The sequence below is a fragment of the Phyllopteryx taeniolatus genome, chromosome 3, assembly GCF_024500385.1.
Source record: "Phyllopteryx taeniolatus isolate TA_2022b chromosome 3, UOR_Ptae_1.2, whole genome shotgun sequence".
Taxonomy (NCBI): domain Eukaryota; kingdom Metazoa; phylum Chordata; class Actinopteri; order Syngnathiformes; family Syngnathidae; genus Phyllopteryx; species Phyllopteryx taeniolatus.
Window position 1 is genome coordinate 17,774,165 of NC_084504.1, and position 19,978 is coordinate 17,794,142.

The 19,978-nt window shown below is 40.6% G+C and overlaps 1 protein-coding gene across 13 annotated transcripts in view; it reads right to left on the reverse strand.

The window, feature by feature from the left end:
• Positions 1-19,978, reverse strand: part of mctp1a (multiple C2 domains, transmembrane 1a) — a 135,779-nt gene that overhangs the window by 77,334 nt on the left and 38,467 nt on the right. For 11 of the 13 annotated variants that reach the window (XR_009787694.1, XR_009787693.1, XR_009787692.1 and 8 more), the window contains exons 3-9: positions 17,424-17,566; positions 17,181-17,260; positions 14,825-14,936; positions 13,745-13,783; positions 7,885-8,049; positions 7,654-7,784; positions 5,612-5,798 (exon numbers count right to left, since the gene is read on the reverse strand). Coding sequence is in view for 8 of the 13 variants with exons in the window: in XM_061767249.1 (XP_061623233.1) it covers positions 5,612-5,798; positions 7,654-7,784; positions 7,885-8,049; positions 13,745-13,783; positions 14,825-14,936; positions 17,181-17,260; positions 17,424-17,566 (857 nt within the window). In the remaining 5 variants the exon portion in view is untranslated. The remainder of the gene's footprint in view (positions 1-5,611; positions 5,799-7,653; positions 7,785-7,884; positions 8,050-13,744; positions 13,784-14,824; positions 14,937-17,180; positions 17,261-17,423; positions 17,567-19,978) is intronic. The other 2 variants (XM_061767248.1, XM_061767253.1) reach the window with 1 other exon arrangement.

The window sequence follows — 19,978 nt, forward strand, 5'->3', positions numbered from 1 at the left end:
CCTGTAGGGACATTTTGGGTTTAACCATAATCATTGATTGTTGTAAAAAAAAAAAACAAGAAAATCCCCCAATAGGCTAGGCTAGCAATAGACAGGCTACAGTACTTGTTTTTGGGATGACGATTATAGAGGTGATGAAAAAACTGGAGGAACAGAGGGGGACAAAAGGGAAAAATTGAAGGAAAAAAATCACACGTTCACTCTCACATCTTTCTGCCATACAGCACAAAAACCCACAAATGAAACATTGAAGCCATAGTCTTATGACTCGCTTTCATCTTTGCATTTTGTCACATTTCATCAAAGCAAAATCGCATTTGACACACGTAAATGCACACAAACACTCACAGACACAAAACATCTTCAAAGAATGCAGCTAAGTTCAACATACATGTAAATAAATGTTTGAAATGTTCAGCCTAAAACAAAAAAACAGAAGACTGTCTACTCATGTATTTCCAAATGTACTTTAACCACACCACAACATGTGAAATGTAATGCGAAAACTATATTACAAATGCTGCCTCTACAAAGAAAATAATGCTTTAGTGTTGAATGACAGTGAGAGAGATATCAATGTAACTATATTTACTATTATTATTATTATTTATTTATCTAATTTAAATTGTAAATGGTAACTGGACTGCACTTATATAGCGCAGTCCACCACAGTGCCCAAAGGGATTTACAAAGCCTCACATTCACCCACTCACACACACCGATGGTGACTGCTGCCATGCAAGGCGCTGCCAGGCCCACTGGTAGCAAATTAGGGTTCAGTGTCTTGCCCAAGGACACGTCGACATGCGGACTGTCATAGCCGGGATTCGGACCTGACATGCGGACAGTCGTAGCCGGGATTCGAACCAGTGACCCTTTGGTCACTGGAAGACCTGCTGTACCTACTGAGCCACAGCCTCCCATTTACATGATAATTTTAGTTGGAAATAGCAAAAATGTCTTTTTTCAAGTCGGTCTTTTCCACCTGGCATTTGAGAGGGTGGAATATCACACTATTATGCGACAAGTAAATAAGCTTTGCTCTGACTGGATCGCTCATCTTCCCCAATTTAAATATGGAAAACAGCTTGAGTCTGATTGGTCCATATCGTGGCATCTGCTCGATAAATGTCATGTCCTTCGATGCCTAGTTCTGACTCGAATGAGTTTGATCGTGGGAGTTATTTATACACATGGAATGCACATTCTAATACAATCTATAAGTAAATATGCAGTATGTTGTGTTGTACAACGATATTTAACTATATTTGTAAATTTTAATGTAACTGTGGTGGATGAAATAGCGAAGCTTGCATTCATTGTCGCCAGCGATGGTCATCGTGGCCAGTTCAATACACATGAAGGGGAGCTGATGTCACCCACATGTCCAATCTCAGCCAGCTATTAGAGGGCCAACAATCCAACGCTTGGTGAATTGTGCTTCTCAATGATTTATGCACACGGAACGGGCTCCCGCCTCAGCCGCGCCACACAGAGATGCCACCTCGGTCCTCTTCAGCGGCTCGTCGGTGGCAAGAGTGCTCCAGAGAACTTTCGCCATGCTGTGAAAAGCCACGGGCAACAGGCTTCTCCGTGGCTGCTCAGAACGCTTTCTCGCCGGGCGCAGGACCTGCACCACCTCGGTTCTCAACAGGGGACATGCGAGAAAACACTCTGAGCAAAGGTGGCTTCTTGTTGTATCTTCTGTTATCACTCTGGTGTGGCCATATTGTTTGATCTCTGTGTAAATGTTTAACAGTGATGTAAACCTACAATTCCTAATATTTTGGTTGCGTAGGTTGTCTAAGGGTATTGTGACTTCCTTCCACATTCCCAAAACGTGCATGCTAGGAGGAATAAATTGTCCGTAGGTGTGAATGTGAGTGTGAGACAAGAGTCTCTGCTCGGATGAAGGGCAAAGTTTATAAGATAGTGGTAAAGCTAGCCATGATGTACGGATTAGAGACAGTGGCACTGAAGAGACAATAGGAAGCAGAGCTGGAAGTGGCAGAAATGAAGATGTTGAGGTTGTTTCTAGGAGTGACCAGGTTGGCTAGGATAAGAAATGAGCTCATCAGAGGGACACTCAAGGTTAGATGTTTTGGAGACAGTTATAGAGAGCAGACTTCGATGGCTTGGACACATCCAGAGGAGAGAGCGTGAGTATATTGGTAGAAGGGTGATGAGGACGCCGCTGCCAGGTAAGAGAGCTAGAGGAAAACCAAAGAGAAGGTTGATAGATGTAGTGAGGGAAGCCATGAGAGCAGTTGGTGTAAGAGAGGAGGATGCAGGAGATAGGCTTACATGGAAAAGGATGATGTGCTGCGGCGACCCCTAACGGGACAAGCCGAAAGGAAAAGAAGAAGAAGAAGAGGTGGGAATGTGAGTGTGAATGCTTGTTTGTCTATATGTCCCCTCTGATTGGCTGGCGACCAATTCAGGGTTTACGCCACCTCTTGCCAAAAGCCAACTGGGATAGGTTCCAGTTCACCAGTGACCCTAATGATGATGGACGGATGGTTTACCTAAAATGTTTAAATGTTAAATGTTTGTAAAGGAATTGTGCCTGCTAATATTTATGTGCACCGTATAGTACCAGTTATACACAGTATGTGACCTATTTCTGGTATAATATTATTTTTCCTAAGCTACAGAATAACTGCTACAACTGTAATTGAGAGCTGCTGCTACTTCATCGGTATCAGCTTCATTGTATATTTATCATATAGAGTGGATACATAGTGATAGGTTTTCACATACTCACAAACTTTGCTGTCTCTATGATAGTTCCTTTCAGCTTGTTATATGACCATCTGTCTGCTTGTGTCCTTTATCCTAACGTGTGTGTGTGTGTGTGTGAGTGTGTATGTTGGTGCCACCACTGTTCAGCGGAGGTCACCATGTCCTCCTCCTCCCCTCATTCACCCTTCTCGTGGCCACCCCAGGCCCATTAAGAGCCATTAGTGTGTGTGCTCCTTTGCCATCATAATACATAAATCTCTCCCTCTCCTGTTCGGGCTGTCTCCCTGCACGTCTGGGAAGCAGTAATTAGCGATGAAGGAAAGGTTACAGTGAGCAATAGCACATCCAAGGCAATTGTCACTAAGTGAGTGTATTGCACCTTGTTGCATATAGCAATGCTGCTTGCTGCATTTAAAGTAGTTTGCAGTTGAAATACATGTGTGAGCTACTTACAAACACGGAGTGCATACTGTTTGTACTGTATGTGTGTACATGCAATATTCAATACAGAGATTTCAGTGGTACACCTATTCTTCCTTCCATACAGTTTATAATGGTCAGAAGACAAATTTGTTTATTATGCGGTTGTACTTTGTAGTGGTATGGGATCACACTGCATTATCCTAAGAGATATTTGTAATATTAAGCCGCTCCCATGGGTAAGAAAATAAGGTAGCCACAATATGTGTGGATCACAGTATAATGCAATGCAGTTCAACACCACTTAAAACTTAATGAAAACAATCATATTAGACCAATACATTACCAACATTTGAAGTAAAAAATGAAATATATATACATGCGTTTCAAATATTCATTATCTGTGCCATTACATAACACAGATAAATTTATGGGTTTTATCAGAAGATTAAAAATGAAAGACACGCATTTGGACAGGGCAGATTAGTGGTCTGGGAACAGAACTAGTGCTAGTACTTAAATCTTATCAGCCCTCTTTATTAAGGCACAGCTTTATTAAATTCTATAACTAAAAGACAGCTTTTGTAGGGAAAAGGACTACTATTATTTTAATGGGCGGATACCTTCAAGTGTCCATTTGATCATCTAACGGGAAGGCGACATTGGAGACACAAAGAGATGATGATGCTGAGTGAGGTAATATGATGGGAAGTAAGGTAGAGAGAAGGTGGTTGGGAGAAAAAAAGCAGGAAAAGGAAGGAAAGAAAATTGGGCCTTCAGCCGAGCAGAAAAATGGGGTCTGTACAAGTTGTGAAAGAGGTGAAATAGCATTTTCTTTTCATTTTACACGCCTTCCCTACCAGTGCAACCCTCAGCCTTTACCTCTCGCCCCCTATTACACACACACTCCAAACCCCCGTTTTGTGAGCGCAGAGGGCCACAGTGGGTTTTCTCGGTCATAGAGCTCCCCCCTCTGATCATACGGCGTTGCTGCAGTGCTGAGGCGAGTGGCCGACTTCTTGCAACCAGCCAATAATAAGGCACTCCGAGGTTATGAAGGTTGAGGAACATCCATCCATCCATCCATTTTCTGAGCCGCTTCTCCTCACTAGAGTCGCGGGCGTGCTGGAGCCTATCCCAGCTATCATCGGGCAGGAGGCGGGCTACACCCTGAACTGGTTGCCAGCCAATCGCAGGGCACATACAAACAAACAACCATTCACACTCACAATCACACCTACGGGCAATTTAGAGTCGCCAATTACCTACCATGCATGTTTTTGGGATGTGGGAGGAAACCGGAATGTCCGGAGTAAACCCACGCAGGCACGGGGAGAACATGCAAACTCCACACAGGCGAGGCCGGGGATTGAACGCCGGTCCTCAGAACTGTGCCGCTGGTTGAGGAACAGTCTTAATATTTTGGAGCCACCCATTTATACACCATGACAGTCACCAAAATAAAAACTGAAACCAAAAAATATTATGCAATGGAGTTCTACACCACTTCTAAAACTATGTAGCAATACATTTCTTTAATTTTGTATAATTGCCTGACTGACAGCATGTGTGCCTGTGTATGTCAATTGGGGCAAGCAGCAAGGATGTTCGGATATGAAGGGTTAATCAGGCTAAGAAAAAGGAAAAGTGAATGCTTTGTGTTAAGTGGAGGGTCTCTGGGGCAGATGAGGCCCTCAGGTCACTCTTTTGCAATTGAGTGGCAACTTAACAAGTGCAGACATTTTACAAACACGCTGAGCCAACACCTATTTATTATAAATGCACAACACAAACTAATAGCATAAGAATTATGTGTGAATCTCATCCTCAGAACCAAACCAGCATGTGGCGTGGACATAGTGATCTGACAACTTTGTATTTTCCCAGTTAAAACTATTAGGTGAATTGACCATTTCATAGCATTTTGGGTTGAGGGTTGGATTAGATTAGATGTTATTATTTATATAAATGGACAAAGGAACCCCACCTAAAATACAGTGGACTTTAGAAAGACAAACACCCCAAAAAGGCATTGCATGACATTTGAGCTTTGTAAGAATCTAAAGCAGTGATGGCCAACCGCTGCGGTGTGGGAAATTATTTAATTTCACTTATTTAGTCCAAAAATCACCATTTGTGAGTAAATTGAGACGAGACCATCATTATTTCAGCATATATACTTTTTTAGGTGGTGTGTGGTTTCATGTAAAATAAAATATATGACGAAAGGTAGTGAAAAAGTTAAAGGATTAACTCCCAAGTGTGTTTAGTCAGTGATGGCAAAGAGAAAATTTCCTTTGAGAAATGTTTTAATTATAAGCCGACCAACATCACGTAGATTGTTTTCCACCTTAGAGATTCCGCTGTATGTCTATCTTGGACTTATATTGTCTACATACATTCACTTGCCGCTAATATCGAAAAATGAAGGCGAAAAGAAACAACCCACATATCTTTGCTTGATCTGGTGCCTCTCATGCGGGTCGTCCAGCACGTTGACTGACAGGTCTGAGATGGAGACAGCAGCAGAGGCTGTGAGCGTCACCAGCATCACCAACACGCCTTCACCTTCCTCGAGTGGCAACTCCAGCTTGTGTGTGTGTTCTTTACTCAGGAGGGAGAGGTCGATTGTACACCTAAAGGACAACCATACAAGCTGTGGTGAAATAATGTCATCACATCTCATCAAAAAGACTTTAAATACTATACATGTTATCACTGAGAACAGAAATATAAACCAAGCAAAATACACAGAAATTCCATGTGTGACCATGAATTCCCCTTTTTGGGGCCTAAAGCACGGGTGGGAAACTTTTTATATCATACAGTATAGTATATTAACTGTCAAATGTTGTATTATGAGCTTAGTTCCCAATCCCTAGCCTCGAGTGCATTTGAGGGCTCTGCAGATTATATCCAGAGTGATTATTGTGGTTGGAACAAAAAGAAACGTCTTCCTCAATTTACTTAACAAAGGTATTCCCTCACCTGCCTTGACTCAAAAATTTACTTAAGTGACCTCCCATTTTTAATCCATTGGTTTTAATATGATATTGGTTCCCCCTTTGCAACAGCTTCAACTCTTCTGGGGAGGCTTTCCACAATGTTTAGGAATGTAATATTTTTTTTCCCTTCTTCCCGAAGTGCATTGTGAGGTCACACACTGATGTTGGACGAGAAGGCCTGCATGGCTCTCAACTTCCGCTCTAATTCATCTTAAAGGTGTTCTAGCGGGTTCAAGTCAGGGCTCCGTTCAGACCAGTCAAGTTAATCCACACCAACTCTCCCATCCAGATCCTCCTGCCATCCCCAACCTGTTCCCACAAAGTTGGGAGCATGGAATTGTCCAAAATATTTAAGAGATTTTGGACAATTCCTTTCTCCCCTCAACCCGATAGAACTCCGATAGAATGAATTAGAGCGGCGACTGAAGGCCTTTTCACACTGCAGTTGGCAAAGTGTTTGACACCCTCGGCTTTCGCATTCATTGTGTGTGTGCTGAGGGAAAGTCAGCGCTTTTTGATGTGACGCCAAGCGTCGCGTCAAAGCAGGCGTCTGATGCTCAGTGTCGCGTCAACGGATAGAAAATTGTTCTATTCTGAAGCGTTGACATAGTGACATCAAAAAGCTCCTCCAATGGGAGCGGGGCTGGCGGACTTATTTCTGAGTGTTGTTTTGGCGGACTTGTACTGTAAATGGCAAGGGGGGAAAAGGAGGAAGGCATAATAATTGTGGTGCCCCACAATCCTGAACTTTGAGCCAATAGAAAAATAATATACCAAGACATCTCTGCGGGAGGCTTTCAAAGCCCAGCCTGCAATACGCCTTGAAGCGCTTTTCCTGGAACTAGAATGCTCACAAACGAATTTAAACTCCTAAATGCTGCCGTAAAATTAGTACGGGATATTCCCCTTGCCATTTTTTTTTTTTTTTTTGCTGCTGCGTTACCTCCTCCCCCTTAAAATAAGCAAAGTTAGGGCTTTCTTTTCCAACAATGACAAAGACATATCGCAGAATTGCGGTTCACTCAGTGGGGAAAGCCTCCCGACTTCCTTGAGGCTGTTATGTGACCATTTCCAAATATGGGATGGCCGCACCACCGTTGCCGTCATAGTTGCGCTTTGACGCGGGGGATTTTCATACTGAGGAAGTGCAGTGTGAAAAGTCCTCGAGAGCAAGGCCTTCTTGTCAGTTTGTGACCTCACAAATGTGCTTCTGGAACAATGGTCAAAAATTCCCATTAAAAACTCATAAACCTTGTGCAAGGTCTTCACAGAAGAGTTGAAGCTGTTATTAGCTGCAACGGGTGGACCGACGTCATAATGAACCCTCTGGACTAAGAATCAGATGACACTTAAGTTCACGTGCGAGTCAAGGCAGGTGAGCGAATACTTTTGGTAATATAGCATACTATACAGCACTTTGTATTTGTCTAAGGCCTGGGGATGGAAACCAAATAATAACTTAGAAGACTGAAAGAGATCCTTGTACCTTCCCATGAAGTCATCTTTCTTGCCAGCATCTTTGTCCCAGACAGTAATGTCCACGTAGCCTCCTTGCTCCTCATACATGTGAAAGTCAAATTGTTCTCTCCATTGAGGATTCAATGTTTTGGGAATTGTCTGAGTCCACAAAAAATAAATGCAATTCAATGAATGTATTATATTGTGCATAAGTCTCAGTTTATATGTAAAAAATATTATTGAACAGTAATGGGTTTACCTTGCTCTTGTACTTTTGGTGGCCCATCCTAAATTTGACATAAGGGTCGCTTCGGCCATTGGTATCCATGGGCTGGAGGCCGCGACCTTCGATCAGACTGATGCTGACGATGCCCCTCCACAGCTGAGCTTTTCTGTGTAGATCTGACAGCCGCATACTCTGACACTGTCGTAGGCAAACAGAAAATTCACACAACCATAAATGCACACGCAGACATACATATGTACGTACATTAACGCGCATACTGAACTTTAAGACGTTTTATTGACTGGGAAACAGCAAATAATGATGAAGAACACTAAACACACATGAAATCACTTGAATCCACAATGGAATATGTCAACCAAATTAACCCTTGAATTTGGAGCTTTTTTTTTAACCTCACATCCATTTTCTATATAACTTAACTTGTTCAGGGTCAGCTGAGTAAGGGTGAAAGGCAGAAAACATCTAGGGCTGGTCGAAAGTCAATCACAGGACGAAAAGGCACATTTTGTGAGAGTTGACAGGCTAGTTGCCGTCATTTACATGAAGGACTAGCTTCAGAAACACCATTAGAATACTTCTTCGTCTGAAACAGTGTTCTGTGTATAAATCATTTTATGTCACAGAAAAGTACAATGGAAAAACAAAAGTTGATAGAGTAATTCATTGCTGTCTAATCCAAGAATAGGTTTGAAACACAGAGCAACTAACGATTCTAATTTTAGCAGTCCATCTTATAAAGTGTCGGTCCAACCTATTTAAGTCTGTTTTCCCACCACTTACAGGCCTATTTAACCTCTCTTTGAATCATTATAATATCCTTCACCGCAACAAATTTCTCCCTCCCCCTCTTTTCATCCATCTTCTTTCTTGTTAGGGCGAATTTATTAGCATAGCTTTTGTTTTGCAGATGAATTTCATTAAACTCCGAACAAACCCTGCCTCACAAGCACAGCCCTTTGATCTGGAGACGGAGCCTCTTCATTTTTATTCTCCAGACATTAAACACTGCGAATGGCTCCTCGCAGTTCAGCTAACCTCCCATGCAAATACTTCCACGTCTGCCAATTTCTACAACTGAATTTATGCTATATGGCATTGCATGCTAATGATTCGAGGGCGCCGTTATGTTGTACTCGAGCAACAATCTCATTGTTCCGTTGTTTTGTAACTACATATTTCTGGTTGCTGGAAAAAAAGAAAAAAAAGGGCTATTTACTCTAAGAATCCGTATCTCCGTGCCAGAGCACAGCAGGAGAGAGATCGTGCACAGTGACGTTCAGAGGGGCTGGAAGTCTAAAAACAAATCTACCTTTATATTCGTACACAGTTCAACTTTTATAGGCCCTTTGGAAGAGGAAAAATGTCTGAAGGGCCAAAAAAAGAAGTTGCCAAGTGGTGAAGATAGAGACCTGGATTTAATCTGCCTCTGACTCATAATTACTATCGCAAAGTATTTCTTGAAGAGTTTGCATCTTCTCATGTATGTTCAACGCTTCATTAAAAAAAGAGTTTGTGTAAAAATAAAACTGTGCACTGTGTGCAGCTAAGCAAGAAGGCAGGGAGGGAGTCAAGAGTAGCGCCTTTTTCTGGGAGGGTTGGCAAGTTCGTTAGTGTTTGCGCGTATTCCCGACTCGCAGGCGCGGTGGCCCAGTTGGCAGACTTCAAAGGCACAATACAGCTGGACGTCTGCCCAGCTTCAACCAGGCACACTCCAAATGTGTATCTGTGTCTCAAAATTGTTGGTCAAGAGGAAGGGAGTAACATTATCTGAAGCCTTTCTCAAGACCATCTGTTAGTTTAGTACTAGAATGTATGGACAATATGTGGACAAATGTATTGAGACGAACTCCATTTTCCATGCTTCTAAATTTGTGCTAACTATTTGGGGAAGGCCTGGGGCCTGCGAGCAGGTGTAAGTGAAAACTCAGAGGAAGCTGAGCCTGAGTTGAGGGGAAAGCCTGATCAATGCGTTTCAAAGAGAAATTTGGCTAAGAGAAAAGTCTGCGAACCTAACCTGCCGCTAACAGTTTTGTATGCTAAATCCTGAATTTCGTACATGGCTTGTCAATTTCTCTGCGATCCCATCAATATTGAGGCATGACTAAATCTAAAATGACATGCTAGCATTACCAAACTAAACACTTATTGAACAGTATTGCTTTTCATCAAATTTCGTACATCCTATGTCATATATCTTCCGGCCATCTATGTCTAATCTCACACACTGCAGACTTGCATTGACCTTGGTACAATTTATTTTATTTTCTATTTTTTTGCTAATGGATGTTTTGTGTCGATGCAAAGCATATTGCATAAAGTAGTCAGAAGTTAGTTAAAACACCTGTTAATTGTGATGGTGTAAGAAAAATAGTTCCACAGGATTGCAGTTGATTGATGTACACATCATTTATCTAAACTCAAACTTTATGTTTCATACATTAAATTACATCATAATAGACACGCTAATCCAGGATTGGGCAAGGTACAGGGGGACCCTCTGTTATTTAATCCAGTCTCAGCATTTACAAGAGTCACACATTTTGTTTTGTTTTTTGCATCAATTTAGCCAATTTTCCAAAAACGGGTTGATTAAATGTATTTTTTTCATTTTATCGATTTTGTAATAATTTGGTTGATTAGTTGAATATTAATAAAAATTAAATACCTGATTTATTGTCAATAAAAGTAATTAACATTACTAAAACAATTTTACATATACCTGTACATTTGACATTTTTTAATTTCAGTCATTGCTCCAATAATTATTATTACATTAATTTGAAATAATACAATTCAAAACAGGAATGAATTAATATTTTATTGGTTAAAATGTGTTCATGTTTATCCATTAATCCATTTTCTGAGCCACTTCTCCTCACTAGGGTCGCAGGAGTGCTGGAGCCTATCTCAGCTATCATCGGGCAGGAGGCGGGGTACACCCTGAACTGGTTGCCAGCCAATTGCAGGGCACATACAAACAAACAACCATTCGCACTCACATTCACACCTACGGGCAATTTAGAGTATTCAATTAACCTACCATGCATGTTTTTGGGATGTGGGAGGAAACCGGAGTGCCCAGAGAAAACCCACGCAGGCACGGGGAGAACATGCAAACTCCACACAGGCGGGGCCGGGGATTGACCCCGGTCCTCAGAACTGTGAGGCAGACGCTCTAACCAGTCGCCCACCGTGCCGCTCATGTTTATTCATTTTCTATTTTTGTAATTTTATTTTACAGAATATATTTTCCTATTACGCTACGCCCCCATTAGCACCTCTAATTCCAACGGGGAAGTAAGTAACTTGGCATGTCTGTTTCCATGAACTGACATACTGTATCGGGGCTCCATTGCTGATGTCCGTTTGTTGTGGCAGTGCACGAGCTTAGCTCAAGGTGAGCGTACTTAAGACATGATTGAACTAATTCAAATCAGGTGTTCTGGACCTGAATGATCCCAGTTTTTTGAGTTCAAGGAAGTCAACTCAGAACTTTAGCTTAAGAGCATGTTGAAACTGCTTGCTGGAATAACCCTCCCTGTTCGTGTTCCAGTATGACTGTGCCCCACTGTAACATGGAGTCTTGGCTTTCAAGGCTGGAAGAGTCTGGTGAGGAAGCCTCTGAAGCCCCTGACCTCAACCCCATCGTACACCTTTTGAGCTGAACCAGGACCAACCATCCAAAAGATGAAAGTTGCGCCTTCCCCTCTAAAATCTTAAAGATCCAAAAATGTTTGAAGATAATTGTTAAAAAACGTGCAAAGACTGAGAACTATGTAGGACTGGATTGTGGTGTTAAAGTGTTTCATAATTGCAGTTTTTCAGATTTTTTTGGGCATGGCTGAAAGGGTGCCCTGTAATGCACTTGGTCATCCACCATGAGTACCACCTCCTCCACTACAGAAGAACTTGAGCACCTTCATTAGAATCAGAATCAGAATCAGAATCATCTTTATTTGCCTAGTATTTCAAAAACACACAAGGAATTTGTCTCCGGTATTTGGAGCCGCTCTAGTACGACAACAGATTTGACAAAAAATACTTTTGCGACATAAAAACATAAAAACACAGTACGGAGAGTCACTGAGCAATGAATGCTTACCAGTAATATGGCAATGCAGATACTTGTTTGTTTTTTTTGAATGATGCAGAATCCTCTCGCAATTTAGAGCAGTTTGAAAAGACTAATAGAGCAATAGTCTGGTACAGTGTCAATTGTGCAAATGGCGCAGATAATTCTCAACCACATGAGTGGCCAGTATTGGTCAACAACACCATCAGTGGTTATCCTGCACAATTGTGTGTTACCTGGTTGTTATTATTACTAGGCCCATTTCTACCACTACAGCGTACAGTTAACTAGCTTGCTAAGCCTCGCCACACCGAAAATCCATCCATCCATTTTCTGAGCCGCTTCTCCTCACTAGGGTCGCGGGCATGCTGGAGCCTATCCCAGCTGTCATCGGGCAGGAGGCGGGGTACACCCTGAACTGGTTGCCAGCCAATCGCAGGGCACATAGAAACAAACAACCATACGCGCTCACAGTCATGCCTACGGGCAATTTAGAGTCTCCAATTAATGCATGTTTTTGGGATGTGGGAGGAAACCGGAGTGCCCGGAGAAAACCCACGCAGGCACGGGGAGAACATGCAAACTCCACACAGGCGGGGCCGGGGATTGAACCCGGGTCCTCAGAACTGTGAGGCTGACGCTCTAACCAGTCGGCCACCGTGCCGCCTCACACCAAAAATGAATGCCACAATTTACAAAACAGCTTGTGCTTTCACGCATTCAGCGGACACGCCCATAGCGTATGAGAGGGAGGTTTTTCCCGATTTTGAAGCCTCGCTTTATATGCTTGGCAATTTTTTTCATCACTCACATTTGGCAGTGTTGTTAACAACACTACTCTGTTGTGTGTCAAATTTACAAGACATATTTATGTTTACTTTACAGGGACATTAAAAGAAATTGGATGCTGAGGAGTTAAAACCAAGCAAATATCTTCCCTTTGTCAGTTTATGCAGGTGTCTCAATATTTTTCATCTACTTATGATAGTAGTTCAACAGAATTTGTGTTTTGCAACTTTGCAAGAGTCAACATTAACCACCTTGACATGACAATATCTAAACTAAACATGTCAAAAATACCAATTTAAGTGAGTACCTGCACTTTCTGTGTGCTATGCAAAACAGACAGATGCTGCATGCATGAGTCAATATGGTGAAGCAGAAAGAAAAACGTGCTTCTTTGTGTTCATCTAACAGCCACAAGAAGGGACGTACTATAGATACAGAATGGCTCCTAAAACCATCTTGCATTGTCGATCAACATGCAGTCTTATAAGCACAGTTGATTTGCCATAAATGACTCCTTTAAGCTCCATGAAAGTAAAACAACAGCTTTATTTTCTTACAACAGCTGCAATGAAATAGCAGGGACAGGAACCCACAACATTTGATCAATTCTAAAAACAAATAAAACATCAGAGGAATGGTTCTAATTAAAAAGCCCAAAAATGGTCATAATATGTAAAAATAAACATTTGTTCGATCATTGCATCATATTTTTACATAAATTTAGTTTCTCAATCAGAGGACTTGGATTAAAAACTGAAACGGTTCCTGCATGCAACATTCAAAGGGTGGAATAGTAATATGTTTTATATTGCAGCTTGTGGAAAATAAAGCGATGACAGTGCTAACCATGAAAGAAAAGTTGCCACTAGTACAGAGGGAGGGACAGGGATGAGAAGACAGAGAAAAGGAGACAATCCATCCATGTACCACCAGGACACCAGTGAAAAAAGTGAGGGTACAGGTGAGGAGCAGTAGTGTTGGTTGGAGGGATTACATGCGTTTTTAGTTTACCTTACTAGATCGTTTCCAGTTCCTTCTCAAAAGCATGGTCTGTGAATGAGACAAAGCGGTTACAGAGCACCCCCCACTGTTTCCCACTTGAAGCTGCAGGGGCACAGGTTAAAGGGAAGGAAGGTGACGTGAGGTGTTCAAATGGCAGTAGTGGGCCGAGGGTGAAAAGGTGTGGGAGTGGGGGGTTAGATTAGGAAAGTGAGGCATTTGTCAGTCATGCATGGGAATAAGGCAGGACCAACTTGCCTTGTGTGTTGTTTACAAACACAAACATGCACACACTGAAAAACATGTATTTTTATTGCAATAATGGTGAAATCGTTTATTAGAGACTGGCACCTGTTTGTCTTTTTAGTCCTAAAAAACAAAAAACAAGCCATGATTCTACTTTAGATTTTTGCATGCATTTTGTTAAGACTCACTGGTTCAAACTGGGGAACTTGATATGTTTCTTTTAATGTTGGAGGTACTCTTTGGTTCTGTCATGAGCTGATGATAATCAAGGATTTACCATACACAATGTTTAGATTATTTTTGTTGTCAATATAAATTTTAGAGAAACTCTAAGTCAAATAATTAATAATTTCCCAGGAGCATCTTTCTCCTACCCCTAAAACCTGATAGATGACAACAGATATTGTCATCAAAATGCACAAATACAACCTTGTACTCTTGTCTTCGCAGTTGGAGAGATCCAAAACGGTGCTTAACCCAAATAGTTTACTTGTTGTGTCAAGTGTGGACTCTCTGAACTGCAGAACTAAATAAGCAGCAAAATTAAGACATCAGATCAAAAGGAATAAAGTATTTCCCTCATGATTCCGCCTTGTTCTGGGTCGAACATGCAGAGGTCCAATTAGGCAGACAAATAATTGAACAGAAATAAATGCAACTCGGTAGAATTTAGCGCATGAGCAAATATCCAGTGCTCTTTGAACATGAAACTTTTACACCGACATGTTAATTACATTGCCGTTTGTGCATACAGTATGCGCTTGTTGATTTGAAGAGTTTCCAGTAACTGAGCATGAATGAAGCCAAAATATTCAGATAACTTTTATAACATTTAAGTTTTCTTACTGCATCTCTCATGTCTCCCTCTCGTGGTGATAAAGTGACTGAAAGCTCCAGGCTGCCTAGATTATGGTCTGGATAATGCGGGTCCTTTAGGTCCAGGGTAACTTCCAGTGTTCTACAAGGGAGTACATTAATACAGGCTCATTAAAATCCAAAATTTCAATGAATAATGTGTATGAGTAGCCATGCAGGATGCCAAATGCATGCACAGCCAAAGCCAAAAAAGTATGATGCTACTAAATAAAGCTAATAAAAAGTATTTAAAGTAATAGTTTATGGGGGATCCTCTTTGGCCACCATTAATGTCATAACCTTAAACCAAACCTTCCAAAACACATTGGCATAGACATTTCAATGATGTAGGGCGGAGATTGCTGTCTAACTAATTTTGTTTAGTTTAAAATCTCCAACAAACGACATTAGATCTGATTACGAGTCATTTTTCTATTCTATTAGCCATTTAAAATGTATCCATCCATCCATTCTCTTAACCGCTCATCCTCACTAGGGTCGCGGGCATGCTGGTGCCTATCTCAGCTGACTTTGGGCGAGAGGCGGGGTACACCCTGAACTCGTCGCCAGCAAATCAAATACATACAAACAACTATTTGCACTCACATTCACACCTACGGACAATTTTTTGCATGTTTTTGGAATGTGGGAGGAAACCGGAGTACCCAGAGAAAACGCCAGCAGGCAAAGGGAGAACATGTAAACTCCACAAGGGAAGACTGGATTTGAACCCGGGACCACGGAACTGTGAGGTCGATGTGCTAACCAGTCATCTACCCTGCCAGTGAAATATGAAATTGGCTTGTCCATTTCTCTGAATATGAAATATGAAATTCCTTGACAATAGTGTGTGTTCCTCTTATTGCAAGTACAAAATCCCTCATCCAAATAATAAAATAAAATAAAAGTAAATAAATAAAAATAAATAATAAATGAATGAATAAATAAATAAATAAAATAAACCAACTAATTTTCACCGTATATATACAATTAAAACACGGTAAGGTGTTTAAAAACATATCATTTTTACATATATTATTCTACACATTATCAACATATTTGCATTTTACAGTTAAGTGATAAGTGAATTTCTATTTGGTGCAATGGTGTCTTTTTTTTATCTGGAAATTATGACAAGAAATGTGTTGAGAACTGACTGTATTTTTCACAATGTGACAAAAACAAAATAAACTTAAAATTGTTAATACTCTTTTGAAACATATGTTACCAGGATGCTTTATAATGGTGCACTAGATTGCATTTAAAAATATGCAAATAAATAAATAAACTTATTTTTAGAAGTTTTTCCTGTAATGTGAAACGTCATATTTTATATTTATCTTGGCATGTGTTTTCAAAGGTTTCCACATGAGGGCAGCAAGAGACCACTTGTTAAACTACTGAAGGGTGGCTCCAGTATTTCTCAATTGTTCAAAAACAAAACCCTATTGCCTGAACCAAATGCTCAATGTCTTGAACCCAGTTATTGAATTGGTCACCCTTTTGGGAAAACCTTAAGCATGCTTTTCACCTATTTAGACGCAACTTGCAAACATATTTTCACACATTAAAACTCAGTTTAAACACTGATGCACTTGTGTTGCAGAATGGTATAAGCACAGTAAAACTGAAAAAAATAAATACGGGCAACTTTCATAGACCATGTTCCTGTCCACGGTTTGACAATGAGGGAAGCGGGACTATAGCCAGTGCAGCTAACCTAAGCAGATTCACTGTATCCACCACTTTATTCCGAAGATTCAGAGACGTGAACAGGTAACTGCTCTTTCCATTATGTACATGTTTACAATATGACTGTATAGAGTGCAGGACACAAAAATGTATTTCAATACATTCCATTATACTTGTACGCCTAGTACTTTTAGATTTTTTTCTCACAACAAGTCCTAAACAGTTTTGCAAAATGTTTTTCTAATGTGAACACTAAACATGATTTCAACAACTTTATGGTCATATCATTGTGTTTTCCTTTTTCTATGTTGTGTGTAATGACTGTTCATTGGTGCTTTTCCTTTTGATTGACTCAAGGTCTGTTTTGAGGGAATAGTTTGGTTTTGCAGGAAGAGTTGGGTTTTGTGAATATAGTTTGAATTTTTGGATTTGCGTTTAAGGTTTTGAGAAAATGGGTGGAGGTTTCAAGAAACGTGTTTTAGGAATTGTGAAAAACAGCTGTTTTCATATGATGTGAGCATGGAACAGGAGATTTTTAAACCCCTTTAGAGCAGACAATGCACTGACTACAAGTAAAGAATAGTGAGGAGAATATGTAAGGTACACTAGAGTGAAAAAAAATCTAAAAAAAAAATTTTTTTTAAAGAAATCAGACCTCTGATGTTCTAGTGACTCCAAGAAGAGATACGCTGATCCCATAAAGTCATCCTGAAGTCCAAAGTCATAGTCAAAAACCTACAGAGAGATAAAAGCACCAACAATAAGCATATAAAGTCCTGGACATACATGATTTCAACAGGTTTAAATGGGAAATTGTATTTTGTTCAGGTACAACAAACACTACTTGAGATAGGCCTATACAGTATATTGTATTTGATGCTTGACGAATAGGTTGTACCTTGACGTACAGCGGGTCCCTCAGGCTTTCCACCAGGAGAGTTGCTCTTTCATCCCACATTGGATTGAGGTTCTTATGGATGGTTTTACTCCTGAACACCTCCTTTCCTGCAATCTTGAACTTGACATATGGATCACTGGTTCCTGGGGGAGAGGATACACATGCAGAGTAAAGGATATGGCAACAATTATACAATAAAATAAACAGTAAAGCATCACTTGAACTGAATATTCATGTTATCAGTTCATTACATAATTAACTGTATGGTTGTAATGAAATTAAAAAAAACATTAAACAAAAGATCCTTTAATCCTAACAATGAAATTCAAGTGGCGACTAAGACCAGCAGTAATAAGGAGAGGAATATTTTTGTTTTAAATCTATGAAGTACAAACACATTATCAGACAATCTTATTAGCAATAAGTATTTACAGGGGAGTGCAGTATTTTTCATGGAGTGAAAGGAGTGATGTGATCACAGTACCAAGTGTGCAAAATAATCTGCATTCATAATAAAAAGCACCATAGTAATAACAGAAAGTGCACTTAGTAGTTTTTGTTTTTTAAAGGAAATTAAAAGAATTGTATTTAATTTGCTACTGAATGAACCACTGCAAAGTTTAGGGCATCATTGATTTCGAAAAGCTGGGCAGTTTTCTCATCAGTAGGATGCAATCTGGAGCTAATCATATTGATTGGTTGGGACTCCACATTAAAACCCTGGTCAGTATGCATGCATGAATTTGCAGGATGAGTACAATGATAATTAAATGAAATTCATACTAGCACTATACATATTTTAAAAAGCAATTGATTACCCAGATGCGAGACAGATACTGTACTGTATAATGAAAAATAAAATGCAGTTGGTAGAATCAACGCTCTCTTTGGCATCTCTGTATATCAGAATAATAAGCAGTAAGTCATGGTTGGAAAGAAGCGTGCTGCTTTGGTGTGTTTGTCTGTTTGTTTGATTCCGTTCCCATTATCCGCTGTGACAAACGTGATTAACAGAGAAATGGCAAAAGGGAAGAAGAGAATCCTATTATCAAAGCATTTCCACTCTAGTGTTATCCTTTTGTTCAGTATCTTCAGGGAAAACAACAGCAGTAAATAAGTAAAGTTGACAGGCTACAAACATACTTGTCTGGTTGCACCCCAATATGGAGAGCCTGTGTAAATATGTGACCCTCACAAAATGACTTTACTATTGCTTATAATATGTCATGTAAAAACTGAGCAGGTTTTGTCATCACCAGTTATAAACATAACGGCCTAAAAGGTCATCAAAACAAAGTGCATTCTAGGAGTACTGTCTAACTAATTTTGTTTGTCAATTTAGCTTGAGTAGGCTATAAAATAAAATTGCATCATTTTCATATTATGCGGGACAAAATTAAACAGAAGCCATAAAAGCCTTTGCCTCCTTGATTGACTTGATGGGCAGTAATGGTTCAAATAATATCCATCCATCCATCCATTTTCTAAGCCGCTTCTCCTCACCAGGGTCGTGGGTCAAATAACACTAGCCACCAATAAAACAATATGCTCATCCTCCTGTTTAACTACCTCAAAAACCCAAGCGGCATGCTAGATAAGTCACTTTAAATACACTTTATGATTGTATTGTATTTCTGTGCCATGTTGTTGCAGCTTATTTACCCTTGTTTAGCCATCTAAGAGCATTTTGCGCACGTACACGTGAGTTGTTTCCAGTGGCAGCTTGCCGATAGAGGGCAATAGGGCGCCGCCTCAGCACTCACCACAATTTTTTTTAAATAAAAAGTCAATAAAGCGAATGTATTTGAAAATATATGCTCAATATCTCTTTTTATATAAGCAGGATAAATATTAATAATGAGTAAAGTTGTTTCGGGGCGGCACGGTGGCCGACTGCTTAGAGCGTCAGCCTCACAGTTCTGAGGACCAGGGTTCAATCCCCGACCTGCCTGTGTGGAGTTTGCATGTTCTCCCGGTGCCTGCGTGGGTTTTCTCCGGGCACTCCGGTTTCTGCATTAATTGGAGACTCTAAATTGCCCATAGGCATGACTGTGAGTGCGAATGGTTGTTTGTTTGCATGTGCCCTGCGATTGGCTGGCAACCAGTTCAGGGTGTACCCCGCCTCCTGCGTGATGACAGCTGGGATAGGCTCCAGCACGCCCGCGACCCGCGTGAGGATAAGTGGTTAGGGAAATGAATGAATGAATGAATAAAGTTGATTCGTGCTGTCAGATTTGTGACGTTTCCAACCTGCGCACAAAATCTTTACCCATTGACTATTGTTAAAAGTTCTACATCCGCAGTAGCTCCCATCTAATACACACGATAGCATGTAGGGGCACAGATCTACTGCGCCAGGACTGAATGCAGCTGGAGTTACAAACCACCAGTCTCCCGCCATGGGGCCTACGTCACATCCATCTGTCATCAAATGCGAACCTGATCAGCAAAACATCACAAATAATAAGCAGTCCAAAGACTTTTTTCAGGATCTGATTTGGCAACATGGCTTGGCTAACTGCATGTAGGAAGGATAATGTTTTATTCTGCTTTCC